Source organism: Nothobranchius furzeri, chromosome 17, assembly GCF_043380555.1.
Source record: "Nothobranchius furzeri strain GRZ-AD chromosome 17, NfurGRZ-RIMD1, whole genome shotgun sequence".
Classification (NCBI taxonomy): Eukaryota; Metazoa; Chordata; class Actinopteri; order Cyprinodontiformes; family Nothobranchiidae; genus Nothobranchius; species Nothobranchius furzeri.
The window spans coordinates 54,200,747-54,219,777 of record NC_091757.1 but is presented as its reverse complement, the minus strand read 5'-3'; the positions used below and the strand labels follow the sequence as shown (position 1 = coordinate 54,219,777).

General features: G+C 42.3%; 1 protein-coding gene across 2 annotated transcripts in view; it reads left to right on the top strand.

Annotated features, from left to right (window-relative positions):
- Positions 1-19,031, top strand: part of commd10 (COMM domain containing 10) — a 101,497-nt gene that overhangs the window by 11,372 nt on the left and 71,094 nt on the right. Inside the window, exon 6 of one of the 2 annotated variants that reach the window (XM_054731602.2) lies at positions 17,821-17,961. The exons of the other annotated variant lie outside the window; for it this stretch is intronic. Coding sequence (XP_054587577.1) covers positions 17,821-17,826 — 6 coding nt within the window. The 3' untranslated portion in view covers positions 17,827-17,961. Of the gene's footprint in view, positions 1-17,820; positions 17,962-19,031 lie in introns of those variants that run through there. 2 annotated transcript variants of the gene reach the window in all.

The following is a 19,031-nucleotide window of genomic DNA, read 5'->3' as shown; positions in this document are numbered from 1 at the left end:
AATAATTACAGCTTCGGTTTGAAACACCTCGGCTGCTGCTAAGCATCTGAAAGAGGAAGGAGGAAACCGCTAATTACAGGAAATAGAACATTAAGAGGTGAGGACGACAGATGTGGTGAGACAGGAGGGTGAAAGGGGAGGTGAAAACAAATAAAAGGGTGACAAAGGTTATATAATAATGAAGAGGATGGACGAAATAAAATTATCAATAAGGAGTGGAAGGCTAGGGTAGCACTCTGTTTTTATTGATTGCTTGGAACCCAAGTGGAGAGTTAGACTCCCACGTCTAACCAGCCTCCTGCTTTATTAGAACTCTCCCTGAAGAGGAGGAGGAGGAGGAGGAGGAGGAGGAGGACTGCCATGGAGCCTCATATCTCTTTCTCTAATCAATTTGTGACATGCAGTGTATCTGCTGTGGAGTGGATAAGGTGTAAGAAGAAGTACTACTATTAGAACTAGATTGGATTTTAGGACATTTATATGCGATTGTTGGTGAAATGGGTAGAACATCTGCACACAGGGACACCGAGATCATTCAAATGCAGTCAGAAAGATGAGCAGAAACAGTGTTTGTGTGCAGTAATGGCACAAGACCTGTTGGGTATCCCATCATCCTAAAGAAAGAGTCAGAGAAGAAACGTTAGTGAGGAATCGGATACGAGCTGAAGGAGGAGGTCAAAGAAAACGGTGATGGAAGGTTAGAGAATGAAAACAAAAAGATTAAATGTGGGTAAAGATGAGGAAAAGTGAGGATTTGTTGTGATATTTCCTTTTTTGGGTGCATGAAAAGTTTCTGGCAATAAAGTATTTTGCCTTTCAGCTATTCGTGATATGCAGAGTTTACTATTCATCATAGCACAACAATAAACCAGTTGTTTTATCTGTATTATAGCAGCTTTTTGACATGAATTTGAATAGCCACACCGCAGAAAGCTTGGATTTTATTTTTTATTAACCTCACAGACCTTGCTGCTGCAACTGTTGTTTTAATTTATTTTTATTTTTTTCAAGCTTGATGATGTTTGGTAACAAAGACTACTAACAGTATTTTGCCTTTATGTATGTGTATCTCACTTAGGAATGGGTACCTTTGGCATTTGAATCGATACTGTGTCAATTCCCGGTACCTACGAATCGATACCGGTACTTAACGGTACCAATTTCTACACGTCTACACAGATTTTTCCACCAGAAGATTTCAGTGAAGCTTAACGGAAGCTGATCACTCTAAATACCCCAAACTTCAGGAGTTGAACATGAAAAAAACTGGGTTCTACTTTATGACTTAATTCTGACATGTCCTATTTGAGTTGTTATTATTTGAATCAATTCAACGGGAAATTCAGTCAGAATTTGTAAGTAGGATCCAATGACTTTTCTTGTCCTGGCTTGGATCTCCGCTTTGGTCACCTTAGACTTCAAAAACACAAGTCAGCCTCCAAGTTATGTTGGTTTTGTTTCTACAGCAAATCAGAATTTACCTCAGGGTTTCTTTTTTTATAATGCTTACAGCGTATAGCGCTCTATATCCTAAGGCCTCTGTGCTGATGAGGATAAACTTCCTATCCTTGATAAAAAAAAATTCCCACCAAAAAAAGAGGACAAATAACATCCTGAGGAGGATTCACAGGGACAAAAAGCAGTGGATACCGTCGAGGATAATATGATCCTCCAAAACCTTTAAAAAAATAAACTTCCAGGTGTTGTGACAGAGATAGGACTTAAGCCAGAGCATCTCCACTCCAGCATGAAGAGATGACACCAAACACACACGGCTCAAACACAAAGACGCATCATCTCTTGACATGTGAAGAAGCAAACATCCTGAAACCTTAGATTTTTTTTCTTTTTTCGGTTCTCTCAATCAAAGGGCATAAGAAATAATTCTAATTCCATTTTTTAAAGGTGCGTCATGAAACAATGAAGTAAGATTCACATCTTGTGGTCAAATTTGGGTACTGCAGTCCATTTTTCTGAATGAAATGGGCCATTCCCATCTGTACCGGGTCGGCCCGGGCCGGGTAGCCCCAGTCGGCCCGGTTGATTCCACACATCCTTGCCTTAAGCCCATGTGTGCTGATTCTACCCACCAATCAGAGGCTTGCTCTAATGGAAGGTGTGGATTTGCTGTCAGCAGTGGGTGTGTTGGCCCTGGTCGGCCTGAAGCAGACCCCCTCGAGAAGAGAGCTGAGAATGAGCCTTGGTTGGCCCGGAAAAATACCAGGCCACCCAGATTTGTAAACAACCTACGCTACCCGGCCCGGGCCGACCCGGTACAGATGGGAATGGCCCAAAAGTGACCATCTCAGTACCGTTCCATGAGTTATGTTAGCTTAGTGTTAGCCCCTAGCCTGCTTCACCTGATATTTGAGTGAAATAAAAACATACCAGGGTTTCTTAGGGATACAAGAAATAACTTCTGGGTCGCTCCTGTTTACCAGCTTTGGTTCTTTATACGACTCTGGAGTTTTTTGCCAGTCAGTTTCAGATTCTAATTGCTGGCACTGAACCCTGCAGGTTCACAGATTGTAAACAAAAACTAAGTCCCTCTTTGGCCATTTCAAAAGGAGATGAACATGAAATCCTTTTAATTGCAACCTTCCTTCCAGCATGATTTAGACATTGAACTGCTTTAGTATTATGTCATTGTAAAACTCATATATTGCACTTTTAAATTAGGCTAAAATGACCAGTTTTAGTCATTTTTTATGCGTTCATTTAGCAGGTTTAAGCCTTAAGTTGTTTGTTTTATGGAATGTTAGTTGGACCCAATGAGAAACTAAATGCTGTTTGGATTTAGTGAAACATTTTCTTCTGGAGTTCATACGTTCATTTCACATTTACTGAACAATCACATCATTTCTCTGAGGAAAACTTTGGGGGGTTTAACTGATAACTAAAGTAAATGTTGCCTCACTTCCTTCCTGAGCTAAATGATCCGAGGTCAGAGGTCCAGGTTGGCACCTGTGAGCCGCCACGGATACGCTGTTTGGCTCCAGGTATTTTCAGCCTGCTAATAGATTTTTATCCATTTTGTCTCTTCTCTTTTTGCTCTGAGCAGGCTCTTCCTTCCGAGCCTAAGTCAGATCAGAATCCATCTTTACTGTACCGTAACTGCATTCCACAAGAAAAACATCACAGTTTATTTAGCAATTTACAACTTAGTTAGATTTTTTTGTTGCATCTAAAAAATGAAAGCAAATTAGAGCCAATTTTCCTCCAGACGTATGGGCGCTATAGATCAGTGAGCCTTCAGTAACATTTGGACTTGAAGAAAAGCGTCAACTAGGGGTTGTATCAACTAGTCGACTTCACTGCTCTGTAGTGACTTTTTGTGCCTGTCATCGACTAGTCGCTGTCACGTGATAATGACCGACAAGATGCTGTCCGCGGAAAAGACAGCAGGTGACGAGCTCCTGCGGGCCGGGAGGCAACGCGCTGTGCCAGAGCGTCGGTATCTGACGCCCGCCATAAAACGGAAATTTGACCAAATTATGACCTTTACCCTCTTGCAATTTAACCTCCCCCTCACCCCCATCCTAACCTTAACCAGCTTACGCATGCAAAGCTCTGATCGTTGACACGCTCCAGACATCTGAGTCCTGAGCACGGCCACAGTAACATTATCAAATCAGGTGTCGCCACCGCAAAACAAATTTAACACGCGATCGTTCATGTAGGCTCATTTCCTTTTATGTTTTCTGTCTTTTATTTGTGCCTGATGCTTTTCGCTGCTGTGGAGCGGAGCACATCACCTGTTTTGTCCTCCGGTGGCGCACCTCACTGATGCGGCCGGCGAGCACTCCGCTGTTTTTGCGGTCGGTAGATCTTTTAGAACTGCAGTTCAAAGGTAACTCATGAGGTGAATATATATGAAGCCAGGTAGCAGTTTCTCTTTAGGACTGAGTGGAGATGCAGGAAGATGATAAACAGACAGGACAGAAAAATAGTCAAATAAAAACAAGTTAGTTTTTGTACCTGCTGGTTGCAACAAACAGACACCATTGAAGGTAATCAGAAGTGAGGAACAGAAAATGAAACAATTATTTTAATGTTTAGAGCAGCAGGAACTCTTGAGAGGCTGCAGGCGCATCAGTGAGTTTGCGGCCGCTGTGCGGGGGGGGCTGCAGCAGGGGGAGGGGGGAGAGGGCTGAAGCGGAGCAGTATAGATGCAGAAACTACCGTTGTTAAAAGAGATGTGTTTAACTTTAAAAATGTGGATGCAATTTTAATTGTCAGTAACTCCAGCGAACAACCTGTGTGTGGGGAAAAAACGCTTGGTCGCCCATCGTCAGCTTTAGCCGCTTCAGGTGTATGACGTCATCAACGATTAGTCGAAGTCGACTCGATTTTCATTACTTGACGGTCGACTTTAAAAAAAATGAAGTCATGCAACTCCTACTTGTTTAAAACATCCTGAGTGTATCGTTCCCATTCTCACACCTTTAAACTGTTAGGATGAAGATATTTCTGTCACATCTGAGAGGTGCAACATCTTTTCATTCCAATATTCTACCTCAGTTAAAGCTTTTTTTTATTGTTCCCCCAAAATAAAAATCCTATTGCAGTTCTCTTTTTTCATAGCGAATCTTTCATTTGTTTTGAGATTTTTTGTGTCGAGCGTTTCCTGGCAAGCTCCCAATGATAACAAACTCTAGTTTGTGGAAACCTGCTTGTTTCTGTTATCAAAGCATCGAACATGAAAGGCTGTTTTTCTCCTGAATCTAGTTTTTATCTTTATTCTTGCTTACAGCATCTGTGCTATAATCAAGGAGGAACAAAAACCCTTTGTTCGAGAGCAAACAACAACAACACACACGCATTCGCCCTCTCGACACACAATTTGAGCCCTCCCGGGGAAGGCTGCGACTTTATTTATTAACGCCGTGTGATGAGGGGTGCAATTAAACATCCCGTTTTGACTTAGCTGGTGGTACTGTGAAGAGAGGCTCCCTGAACCCCCCCCCGCATCGCATGTCTTCGTCTAACCAGAATCCCGAGCAGCAGGCCAAACTTTGATCGCGCCTCAAAGCTCTCGTGATGAGTTACGTAAAGCTCGGTTCCTGCCTCCCACATGCTGCTGTCATGCAGACCCAGCGAGCAGCACATTTTCCAGGGCAGCTCCAACCTTTTTCCATTTAACATCTGAGGGATTACATGACCCGATCGATACATCGGAGAGGCTCGGATGTAAATAGTACCAAGTTCAAATCCTTCACTCCCAAGCCACCCACCAGCTCGGAAGCACAAAAGCAGCTTTGTCTCGATCTCTACTTGCCTTGCTCTACATGTCCCAAGATGCTTTGTTGCTTTGTGTGCACATCTTTTTAAGCATCTCCCTTTCTCTCTCCATCTCTCTCTGTCTCTTTATCCATCTCTCCCTCGCCCTTCCACTTTCCCACTGGTGATTTGTTTTTGCTCCTGTGGGATTTGGGATCCCATTCATTGAGAGCACATTGTCCGGCTCTTATCCCTTCCAGTGGACGGGCCCCGGCATCCAAATGGGCGACTCTCGTCTCTGCCGCCGCCTTTCGCCACCCCTCTCCGCGCTCCTTGCCATGCGATGATGTCATGGCTTTTATTTGCTCCAGGGGTACCCATTGATTTTCTCTCCCTATTACACACTCCCTATATCTCCCTCTTCCACCATGCTCTTCCCCCCCTCCATCCTACACTCCTTTTTTTTGCCTGAGCCAGTCCCTTTCTCAGATTCTTTAGCCTCTCAAAAGGCGCCGGGGGGATTTGGGGATGTTTGGATGTTGTTTAGCACACCCACGGTACATGCTTGACACCCAGATAGAGAGACCATCAATGTTGCAAATTCAACAGCACCTCCAGTTTAAATCTTATTGGTTTAAAGTCCCTCTTTTATTTTTACGTCTCCCACTCCTGTGATCAGGCTTGCATTTAGTGATCATTAATCCCCTGACACTGTGGTGTCATGTTTCCAGGGGCCGTAGCGACAGTAAAAAGAAAATGATTTCAGCTTTTTGTTGCCATTTATTTTGGAGAGGCTGCTCTGCCTCTTGGCTGAACTGTGCCAGAGTGAGAAATCTATTTCAGTTCAAACAAGAGGCACTGATTGCAGAAGCGCAGAACCAAATCACATTCGTTCGTGCCAGTGGAAGTTTTGTGAGAGGCCGGGTGAAAAGGCAGCTTTTCCTCTCTGTTTAAATGCCAGATTTGGGTAATAATTGTAGACATAACACGGCATCATAAACAGGTTGTGGGATTATTCTTGTGATCTCTCTTTTTTGTTTCCAATTTGTCTTTGTCAGTTCCCATTCCACTTTGATGCGATATCAAAGAAATAAAAAAAGAAAAGGAAATAAAGATTAGAATGAGTGGGCTGGAGCTCAGCGCTGGGATAGAGCAGAGAGCTTCCTCTGCTTGTGTCAACAAATTGTCACCAGTGTCAAAATGAGCAGTCGACCTTCTTGATGTTATTTTAGAGTCTAACTGTTATGTTGGAAGGTAAAGCACCGCGGTATCGGTATATGGGTCATGGCTCTGGCTGTGAAACACTAGTGATTTTGGATTGTTGTTTAGACGTTGATTAAAAAGAATTTGAACTCACACTGAAAAGGGCTTAAGACAAGAGTAGGTCTTCAGACTTTGTTCAAGTTTTTCTTAGAATATTTTGTTCTTTTTTTAACTCATTGGCTACCAGTTGTTGAGCATTTTTACTGTTAGAGTTAAAGGGACTATATGGAAGTGTGACAGCCAAAACATGTATAGAAATAATAAATGTCTTCTTCATACATTCTTCTGCAATGCCCTGGTCCTGTAGAATGAGCCCTGGCATTTTTACTGTGATTGCCTGTTTTTCTGTAAAATCACAGAAAAAGAGAGATGCTCGGGTCGAGCAGGCTGCTTCATGCGCGTTCACGCTCAGGCATCGCCCGTAGCATTTGCTATCCGTAGCTTTAGCAGCAGAGAGAGAGGCAGTGCCACTTTGTCGCTGTTCCTAACGCCTAGTGACAAAGCTAGCTACATTTCTGAGGACCCTTAGCTACTTTCTGTAGAACTTTCTTCTAGATATTTCCTGCTAATTAGCAACAAAATAGCCATTTTCACTCCGAACCGTTCTTTGGTTTGACGTTGTTTCAGCTGTCATCAAGGATATAAAAGTTACAGATACTGTGAATGTTACTAGAGTGTAACTCACCTTGTAAGATGTCTGACTCTCATGCAGAAGACCTGGGTTTGATTCTGGGTGTGAACATAGTTTATTTAGAGTTTCTTTTTTACATTAATGGTATATTTTTTACAGTAAGATGTCCAAATTTTTATTTGAGACTCGCCGAACGGCATTGAATTCACAGATAAAAAAGATGTGGGTTCAACTTTCATTTTGGAACAATTTTTCAAGCAAGGGAAGGGAATGATCTGAGCATGCAGGAGGACTGACCCATCATAAACCTTTGTCGGCTGTGCTGAAGAGAAAGGTACAGAACCAAATTATTTAATTAACACACACACACACACACACACACACACACACACACACACACACACACACACACACACACACACACACACACACACGGGGCTGTCTCATCTGTTATTTTCGTTAAGGAGTGTGCACGTACAGCATGCGCGCCTCGTGCACGAGCCTACTATTGAAGCTGCCGTTACGCTTTTGGCCTGAGGGGGCAATCGCGAGCATAAAAATTCAAAAGTCCGTAAAGTCCCTTTAAAGAAACACCAAAACTACCAAAAGAAAGAGCAGACTCACTTCTTACATCAGGAGAAACCAGCTTGTTTTTAGCTTTTTCCATTCTTTCACAATCTGCTGTCAAAATGTGAGCTGCGTAAGCTTTTCCAGTTTGCGCCTTGCCTTAGGCATAGTGGCGTCCCAAACTGACCCCCTAATTCATGGATTTTCTGCTTCATGATCACGTGACGTGTGACACACACGGGTGAAAATCAGCTTTAGAGGTGTGATATTTACTCTCACAGCGTGTGAGCTCATTCCCAAGCCCAACAATGCAATTAATGTCTTTAAGCTGAACGTGAACAGTCTTCTAGCTCTATATGTCCTGGTTTAGCCACCAAAATGAAATAGCTTTTCTGCTCCTCAGTACTCTGGCTAATTTGTATTTCCTGAAACAGGAGTGCGAGAGCTTTTTCCACAGAAAATTACTTCCAAGGCATTCATTCATGTGGAGGCCACAGCGAATGAAATAATGAGTTTATTTGCGATGGGTACCGAATTCGGTACTTTTTAAGGTACCGACCGAATTCCATAGTACCGACTGAGCACCGATTCACGTCATTTGAAACGGTGCCTCGTTTCGGTACCCGTCCTTCATAACGAGAACTTGCCTAGACAGCTGCGCATGTGCAAGAGCGTTATGTCATCTGTCCCTGCGAGCGAGGTGTAAACAGAGCAGCATGGTAGAAAGAACGCACGCTAAAGCTTGGGTCCACTTCACTAAATGTGATGGGTAACTGGGTGATGATGAAACCAGCGACAACGATCTAAGTGAGAGGCATCCTCATCTTAATCTGCTCCGGTAGGTAAATAAAATGTTTAAGATAATGTTAGCTTGATATGTTGGCTTCCGTTCCGCTAATGGTGCGTTCGCTTTCTCCTCGGAACTCCGAATTTCCGACTGGAAGAACGTGAACGTGCTCTAAAGTTTGGCTTCACTTAACTAAATGTGACGGGTGATTGGGTGAAGATGAAACCAGTGACAAGGATCTAAGTGTGAGGCATCATCGTTTTAATCTGCTCCAGCAGCTAAATAAACTGTTTAAGATAACGTTAGCTTGATAAATTAGCTTCCATTGCCACCATTGTTATCAGCTAATGGTGCTTTTGCTTTCTCCTCGGAAATTCTAACTTCCCAGTAGGAAAAATCAAATGAAAAAGGACGGCAAAAGGAATGAAGATACACAGTAAATTTAGTTCACAGTAAAGATGTTTGCTTCAGTTTAATTATCAGCTTATAAAACTACAAGGACGATGTTAAAATACAAACAGTTGTATGTTATTTATCGTGATATTTATCAAATATGGTTATATATTGAGAAAAATATATATTTAATTGTAAAAGAGAATTAAAATATTAAACACTCAAAAGTATCTAAAATTGGTACCGTTAAGTACCGGTATCGATTCCTAGGTACCGGAAATTAGTACCGAATCTATTCAAATGTCAAAGGTACCCATCCCTAGGCTGGTAAACAAACAGCGTTATACATTTGGAATGAAAATGAGCAATAAAGCTATTTCCAAAGAAAACTTTGAAATCTCTTGAGACAAACAGAAGAGCTTCTGGTCCATGCTGTTTGAAAAGAGCTCGATAACATCTGATTATAAAAAAAATTACTTAAAAAGCTATTGGAACTGCTGGGAAGAATACTGTGCTGTGTGTAAAGTCCTGTTGAACACCTTTGGAGGCAATTGAAAGCAAATCAGACACATCAGATATTTAGTGTTAGAAAAGGAAAACCACACAATTACGTAATAATAAATAAACGGTTGTAAAACCTCCTGAATATTTTAACAAGGAGCCTCTGATTTAGTATTGGAGCCAGTTCTACTCCAAATGACCTTGTGTTTTGTCTTGAACTGAATAACACTGGAAGGAAATGAAAACTGTGTTCGTCTCCTGTCATACCTCCAGTGATAACAGATTTATATTTGGCTACTTGTTGTCTATTAGGAGACATGTTTGTGATTACAGAGCTATCTACCATTGTCTCTTTTCAGACTACTGTAAACTCTTTCTCAGGCCTCTACATCTTTCTCTCTCTCTGTCTCTCACATACATTTGAGTGCCCTCTTCCCCCTCCCTGTGTATGAGAGCGACAGTGTCTACATACCACGGGGACATGGGGTGGCTGCCTTGGCAATCCTCTGTCACAGAGTGGGGAAAAAAACGGCCCTTACAGTTGTGAAGAGCAGCCGTTACTCCTCCTTGTGCACGCACTAACGCAGCCAAACAACCACATCGATACGCGGTTACCCACGATTCCCCTTTTCTCCAACCTCGTGCCCACCCGATCCATTAAAATGCCTACTTTTTCAAAATGGGGACCTTGGCTGAAGAGGTTGAGTGGCTCTTATTCTTAAGCTTGGCAGACTGATGCTTAGTTAAAGTTCACTCTGTAAGATGCGGCATTTCTTGCTTAATCCATCACACATTTTGAGAAGATTAGCGTTTGACGCAGCTTTTTCTGTCCGATTCAGAGGTGAGTGTGAAGTTCGAAAGAAGTAAACTTGGATTTATCAAAGACTGATGTAAGTCTGGGTGCTATTAAAAACAACTACCCCAAAGGAAAAAGCCACAATCTAAAGTTTTGTTCGTGCATTCTTTATTCAACCATGACAACGTTTTACATGGTTACACAGCTTTATTTACGTTGTTGGATAGAAAACCGAGTGCATGGGTTTGGCAACAGACCCTGGTACATGACACGGCGTTCTCCCTTTTTCTCCATATCATGCAACAATTACTAGCTGCCACCGACATAATCGTCTTGTCACGGCTCACGGACGATTTGTGTTCTTTGGCTTGTTTGTCTTGGCGCTTCAGATGATGTCGTCTTTGTTTTCTCTGGCTTCCTTTGTCAAGCTTCCTGATTTGGAAAGACTCAAAGACGAGTCCTTTCTGTTTAAAACAAAAACGCCGGGATGATATTTTATTGAGCGACAATGTTAGATTAGTGAGTGGGTAAAAAGATCAATTGTTCTTTTTTGCGTTGCAGTGAACTTCAGCTCCCAATAATCATCAGAAGGGTGATTGGATAATTAACAGGCAAACGTTGGGTTATTGTAGATGTTGGTTTCCTCTACCGAGTCATCATTTGGCTTAAGAGTTTAGGGACTTTTGAAGTTTTTGAAAATAAATGAAAAAATAATTTAAAATTTAGTGATTTACTGGAAACAGTTGAGGTGGCTCTGGCGTGGGGTTAGGAGGCCTTCCTGGTGAGGTGTTCCGGGCACATCCAATAAGGAGGAGACCCAAAGGAAGACCTAGGACACGCTGGAGGGACTATAGCTGTGTTTCCACTAAAGGAGTTCTGGAAAATTTCAGCAAGGGGGAAACTTGACCGGGAAATCCGATGGCTTGATCCTATCAACTTCTGTGCCTCCATATAAATTCAGCCTTTTCAGGATTTTGCCAAGACATCAGCATATCGCAACCGTTCTGCAGTCAGTGATGTCACGTGTTGACACCATAAAGAATCCATGGACATGAATTACTTTAAAGATTTATCCTGTTGAAATGCGCCGTAATTTATCCTTTTGGAGGATCGAGTGGACAGTTGTGATGTAAAATGTGGCGTTCGATGACCAAAAGAAACGCCATTTTTTATGGTGCGAGACCACAAACCCCGTTTGAATTACGTCGCTTTGTGGAGATTCCCGCTTCATTTTTGGGTGTTGGGCGTTTAGAAAAGGCAATTTTAAAGCTGCTTCAACGCTGCCTAAAGGTTGGTTTATGCTTGACGCGTCCGCGATGTTTGCACGGCTCCGCGCGGAAAAGTTGTGTCATTTTGCGTCATTTTAACAACCACGCCCATCCACCGCGCCTCCGCACGGCCCAGAATTTCTGCAACGCGCACCTCGGAAAATTTCTAACCACGTGGACGGACGGACGCGGAAAAACATGGTGGACCGGCAAGAACCAGTACGGCAGAGGTTCGTAAATACAGACATTTGTATGATTCAGCTCTCAGAGATCACCGTGATCAACATGTTGTTAATAATTCTTGGAGAGAAATAGCTCGCACTGTCGGAAAAGACGAGAACGCTGTTAAAAATGCTGAAATGCCGTGTTGTAAACAGTAATTTCTACTTCTACTATGGTGTAGTGTTGGATGCATGCCGTAGAGCTCCATGCTGCCCCCTACAGTTTGGGAGAATATTGGCTCACCGCAGAGACGAGCCGCATGAACCATAAACGCTGCGAGTTGTGAAGCGCGTTCCATCCGCGAGCCGCATCACCAAGCGGAAAGTGAATGCGTCAAGCATAAACCAAGCTTAACCCTGGATAAGCAGAAGATAATGAATGGACAGATTTTCTAAGTGACCTTACATACGTGACTGTGTTGTTTTAATGTAATTCATATCTTGTGGCAAATTGAAGCTCTTTTTAGATGTACTGGTATTAGTTTGAGTAAAGCTTAAGTTTCAAAACACTTGAACAAAGAGCTCTTAACTGGTCCACAGAGGGAGAGCTTCTTCTACCCACGGAAAAACTGCCAGCAGTCATTCCAGTTCAGGGTTCGAGACTTTGTCGGCGTCTAATGTGATTTGTCTCCTCTCAGTGTTTGCAACCTTCATCTAAGCAGAGTGGGAGGTGCGAGGACAATGTGAAAGCACCGGGCTATTTCCAGACATGTATTTTTTCTGTTGGGTGCCATTCAGAATGAGCCATGTTGCTTTTTCTGCATCAAATCCACATTCTTACTGCGGATTAGGTTTCTTTTGTTGTGTTAGTCTCCATTTTTCAGTTTTTATTTGCTGTTATTAATATTACCTGGTGACCTACATTAGTTAGAGGAAACATGCTGGAAACACTGCTGTTAGACAAAAACCTGCTGTAGATGCTTTCATTGTTTCTGAACAAGAAAGTTTTCTTGCCGTCGTTCTGTTCAGATTCAGATATTTAAACAGCATCGATACTTTCTTTGTTGTGCAGTTTTGCATCCCATCCTTCCCCTTCCTCTGCTACCTTCTTTTGCAGATCCTCTGATAGCTTCTCACTGGTTTAGTTGAACAGAATGAATGGAATGAGGAGTACGGTGTGCACTTTGAGCTATTTTCGGCAGTTTTAAAGGATGAGTCACAGTAGCACAGATGAGCGGCAGTCCTTTCATGAGTTGCAGAATTTCCACTTTTCCCCTCCATCATTGTCACCGTCACATCCCTACCAATTTTTGTGTTATTGCCATGACATCTCTGCAGTCATTCATCTGCTTTTTTCTAAGCATTTAAATCATTTCTTTGTTTCTTTACATCAACAAACATACTTGCCTCTCCCTGGCTCATTTGTCTAAGCAATAACTGCAGCAGACATGACGTTGATAGCTAAAGTCTGTGATAATTTGGATGTTTAGAGCATCCCATTTGTCACATGTCATTAGCAATATGTTGTATTTTAATTACAGCACATGCATGTCCCACTAGTAATGGAGTTGTTGGGACTCACAGAAGCAGGTGTCAGATTGGCCTTGTGGGCCATAGAATGAATAGGACCAGCAGCTTGTCCCAGCAGTGTATGAGTATAATCAGCTATTTAATACTGCTGACACAGAAACATTATATTAGCACTACTAGCAGCTGCTTCATTTCGAAGAAAAGATGGGCGTTTGCTTTGCTTTACTTTTGAGATGCACTAGAGGTTTAGTTACATAAGCGGTTGTAAATAAAAATGAAAAATCCTTTATTACTCCCCAAAGGTGATCTGTATTGTTTCCCTATAAAATATTGAGCAAACTGTATTCCATCTAACTGCTGAGAGACACTGTTGTGTAATAGACACAACTGAATTATCTAATTAAACATTTGAAGGCAATTGGTGTTTTTTTAAGCCTGTCAGGCCTCCTACACATTCTCTAGCGCCTGCTAAGATTTAACTGAATATTAAAGGGAAACTAAGCAGTTTGGGCTTGCTTTTACCAACCCCCCCCCCCGAGCAGGGGCAGGCAACCCTGGTCCTAGAGAGCTGCAGTCCTGCTTGATTTCCAACTAAAATGGTAAATGGCCTGTATTTGTTATAGCGCCTTCTAGAGTCCTGAAACCCCCCAAGGTGCTTTACAACACAATCAGTCATTCACCCATTCACACACACATTCACACGCTGGTGGGGATGAACTACGATGTAGCCACAGCTGCCCTGGGGCGCACTGACAGAGGCGAGGCTGCCGAGCACTGGCGCCACCGGTCCCTCCGACCACCACCAGCAGGCAACGTGGGTTAATGGTAGAGTGTCTGCCCTGAGATCGGGAGATCAGGTGTTCGACTCCTGGTCGGGTCATACCAAAGACTTTGGAAAAAAAATGGGACCCAATGCCTCCCTGCTTGACACTCAGCATTAAGGGGTTGGATTGGGGGGTTAAACCACCAAATGGTTCCCGAGTGCGGCTTGTCTGCAGCTCACCGCTCCCCCAGGGGATGGGTCAAATGCGGAGAATAAATTTCACCACACACCTGTGTGTGCGTGTGACGACTAAATGGGACTTTAATCTTTAATCTTAAGTGCCTTGCCCAAGGACACAACGACAGCGACAGACTGAGCGGGGCTCGAACCTGCAACCTTCCGATTACGGGGCGAGCACTTAACTCCTGTGCCACCGTCGCCCCAAACTACCTTTGTTGTTCCTGTTGTTGATTACCTGGATCAGGTGTGTTCAAGCAATTAGAAGCTGCACGTTCATGCATGGCTGGAAAACGTGCAGGACTGTGGCTCTGCAGGACCAGGGTTGTCTACCCCAGCCCTAGAGTCTTTTTTAACTCACTCTCGTCAAACCGAAAGTGAAACTCTTCTCCTCTATATGTGTTTTACTTACCCCGTCTCATGTTTTTTTTTCCTTTGCGCTTTTAGATAAGTTCACTTTTATTTTTTATTATTTCATGTTTAAATTAGCATATGTGTAAATTTAAACATGTGATGCGTTAAACATCAGTCTGAGTGAATTGACCCTTGCAACACAAAGTTGCAATTTTTACACAACAAGTTAAAACTTATTACAACCAACAAGAAGATGTTGGTCAGTCTGGTTTTTGATCATGTGTTCACAAGATTCCAATCCTTGCATGTTTTTGGGTTTTTTGTGGTTTTTAGTGTTTAAACCAGATGAACAAGATCAACCTACGATTGAAGGCAGTGCAGCAGGATTTTGTTAACTAACTTTGATTGCTCATTAAATGTATTTTAGATGGTGTGTTATATATACATGTTATGACAAAATTCCAAAAGAGTTTGTGACTTCAGGAGAAATTAGTCATTTTGTCATTGTAGGCCTTTAATCTTAAACAACTGTTGTTACAGCCGGGAGTCTAAAATGCCTTAATGCAAATTAACTTTTATGAAACTATGTTTCAAAACGTGAAACTGCTTTTGCATGATCACTCAAGTGGATGTAGGGGAAAGCTAATGAAACTATATGTGAGGGCTTTAGTGGTACATTGCTGTTATAAAATATTGCACAAGTGGTGTCTCAGATGAAACTTGTTTTTTATTTAGAGCGATAACAACTGGGATCTGAGCCTGAATGTCCAAATGCGTTTGATTGCTTTTTAAAATGTTTTTTACTTTTATGCATTCCGTGGCAAAGCAGGGCTTAAATGCAAAAAAGGCACTTTCCACGCAAAATCACACATTGTGCAATGTGCAAATACTGTGGTCAGGTCAGTAATTTGATATGCAATCATCTTTGTGTTATCAGTACTTCAGTTTTTCTTAAAAAATCACTTCTTTCAGCAAAAATCTGTGGTAACTTCTGCTTTAGAGACTAGCAGGAAGCCAAATCTCAGCACACAACAGGTATAAATGTTTCATCTTTCCTTTGACATTGATTGGAGCTCGAGTCTCTAAATATTGCATGATCGTCCTCATTGCAAGCACGGGACAGTCGCAGATGTCTATCACGACGGAGGAAATGTGGGACGTGTTGAAAGGGCCTTTGTTTCACCGTAGACAGCAATGAGTCACATTCAAACCTGTTTACAAGTCTGACTGTCTGTTTCCTGATAATGTGGGTCAGAGGAAATCCATCAAGGTGGTGAGACAAGGAGACAAAAAATATCATTCCCTGTTCCACATGCTTGGTTGTCAGTCTGTGTGCTCTTTTTTCTTATCACAGTAGTTCTCATTAGCTCCAGGTCCTAGCTCTCCAGACATATATTTTGTTTGCAGCTTTAGCAACCTTGTCAGCTCCCCTGTAGCATGTCTGATTGGATCCAAAGGCTCTGTATTTTCTTTGTTTTCTGCTATGAATTATAGATGCAGGAATATGCTCCGGTGTGTCACTGGCTTTGCATGAACACTTGCGACTTTGAGACACACATATTTGCTGAAACACCTGCATAAGTTTTGATGTAATCCCTAACTGTGAGCAAACAGTACATAACAAAAACACACACAACACTATAGGCCCACACAGACATACGTGCATCTGTCAAGTAGCATCTTTTTAGACCCTTGACAGCTTTTTTTCATCAGTGCTCCAAAAACAAATGTATACATGTACTTTTTGGTTTCCTGAGCTACGACCGTCAGATCCAAACTCACTGCATTCACATGCCTGTTTGTTACTAACGCTTCCCTCTGAACAAGCACAGACACACTGTACTTGGATGATAATCACCATATTCACAGTTACATCAGCCCATGGGGATGAACCTGTTCTGTCTTTGTTTCTACTGTTGCTTTTGTCTTTTATCAGCTCAAGAGTCGCTAAACCTCACACGGATTCCTTACAGGTTCTGTCTTAAAAGCTAGGACATGGTATAGGTTGTTACATTTGGTTCATTTCTTCTGAAATGTTCAGTTCGCATTAGAATAGAATAGAATAGACTTTATTGATCCAACAGTGGGGAAATTATCTTGTTACAGCAGCACCAACACTTAAGAGAATAAGTTGAAGAAAAATAATAACAAAGGTAGATGTATATACCCATAGGCAGTAGTCTAGAATTATAACCTTCGACTGCTAAAAGCCAAGAATAAAAAAAGAAAAAACTTGGGTTCCAACACTATGCAGCATACTGCAAGAGACTGGGACACACTACGTAAATCCCGTATTGAATGAGTATTGAACACATACTGAGTATTGCATTGGTGTTACTGTGTAACAGGATAATGCCAGTACATCTTAAACTTATGCCTGATTTATGCTTCTCCGTCTGCGTCAGTGCTGAGACACGCAACGCCATTATCCGTCCTTGCATAGGGCTCCGGCAGGCACGCAAGTACGTACGGAGTCGAGCCCACTTTTTTAAACATCCGTCGAACGAGACGGATTACGCAAGCTTGTGATTGGTCAGGACGCCGTTGTTGTTTACAGCGCTGCCATTGCAAAGAGAGCCGAGTTTAACTAGCGGCAGACACGGAGAAGCTTGAAGAATACCTCGCGAAAAACTCTAAAAATATGAATGTTTCATCCTCCCGTGACTGGAGGAGTGAAAAGATGCGCAGCAAGCGTTTTATTTGTGGACGGAAATGACAGGAAACGTGGGTTTAGAGGTGGGGAGTGCATGAAGCGGTGGGAGAATGAGAGACAAATATGTCCGTGTTAAAAGTCTCTTATATACACAAAAAACACAATATAAACAAACGATCTTGGACCGGATACATGACAGGATACCACAGAACAGCGCTACGCCCTCTGCTGTCCTGCCGGGGAATTGCTTTGCAACACTCTCCAGGAGCTGGAGAAGTATGAGAGCAAAACGCTTCCGTCAATCCGTGCGTGTCTGTCCCTTGCGGAGCTGATGGAGAAGCATGAACCAGGCTTTAGGAGTTATACACTCTTACTGCCGAGAGGATGAATGGCCTACAGTAGCATTCTGTTTTCCATCTGGGATGTCTCAGTCTGCCTCTGAAGGAGCTGTCCATGGTCTCCACAGTGGAACGCAGTGGATGGGAGGTTTTTTTTTTAAGATGGTAGTCATCTTCCTCATCTTCCGGCAGCTCAGAACCAAGCTAGCTTTGAAAGGGAAACCTGGACCTCTCTGCTTAGTTTACCGTCCCCACGACACAACCCTGGATAAATGGAAGAAATAGATGAATGTTCACATACGTAGTTTTGTTGGTAATAAATAGTAAATGGTCTGTTTTAATATATCCTCTTCTACAGTCATAGAACCTCAAGAAGCTTTACAACACAGCCATTCATCCATGCATGAGTACAAGTACCTATACCAGCCCTTGTGTTAACTGACTGAGGTGAGGCTGCCATACTCACCGAGCGCCGCCAGTTCACCTCCGATCACCAAGCAGCAGGTAAGGTGGTTGAAGTGTCTTACCCAGGGACATAACTGCTGCAGCAAACTGGTTATGGGGTGGGCACTTAACTAGTCTCCAACTGTCACTCATAATAACTGTTGACTGAATGATGTTTCAGATTAATGTGGAACCAGAAAGTACAAGGTCACAGTCACACACAAAGAGCAAGAGTCAAGTACTTATTACTAAAGCATGTCCCAGATATACTCGAATCAGTTTAAACTGTTTTTGTTGATTGTGCACAGATTCCCAATGTTTTCCAGTAATCTTTCAATACAGTTTATTTGGCATCTGGCCAGTTATACTATGTCCCATTAGTTGAAGATGATTTTTTTTTGTTATGATGCCGTTTAGCTCCTGTTTTTAAGCTTTTTAATTTATATATGAGTATATTATCATGATTATGGAGCTAAACGATGAAAATCTCTGTTGCAGTAAAGTTGACTGCCCTCTGAAGAGGATACCTATTCATTTTCTTCCTACATGTCCTACATCTGGCAAAAGTATATATAGGGAAACGTTAGAATCTTTAAAGGACATTGAAAATTGATGGGAGCATCTCCAGAGATGATAATTTGGGATATGTTGAGTAGGATGAATATCCCTAAAATGTTCCAGGAGAAATTTTCTACAAAACCAAAAAGATGTTCTGTTGAAAGTTGACACAAGCCAGAGGAACAAAAAAGACCAACGTCATTAATAATCCATAAAGAAGGGCTCAATACTGCTCGCTTTGAGTCTTTTTCTATAAACTCTTTATTTGACGTATGACTGTGATGTATTTTTTGCAACATGATTGAATGGTGGAATAACAGATCAGTTCCCCAGTTAAATGTTTTAGTTTTAATGCACATTCAGACTGATTAATGGTGAGTGTGTCTTACAGTGGCCGCAGTTGTATTCTAAGGCCATTAACTGAGCATGATCTGTTGCTGCGCTGCAACTGTTTTCAAAAATGATATAGGAGGAGGGCAAGAAACGTAGGAGTAAGCACTTTTCTTATCGTCTCCTTGTCTGATCTCCACAGCCATGGTCCTCCATTACACAGCTAATAATAGAGGC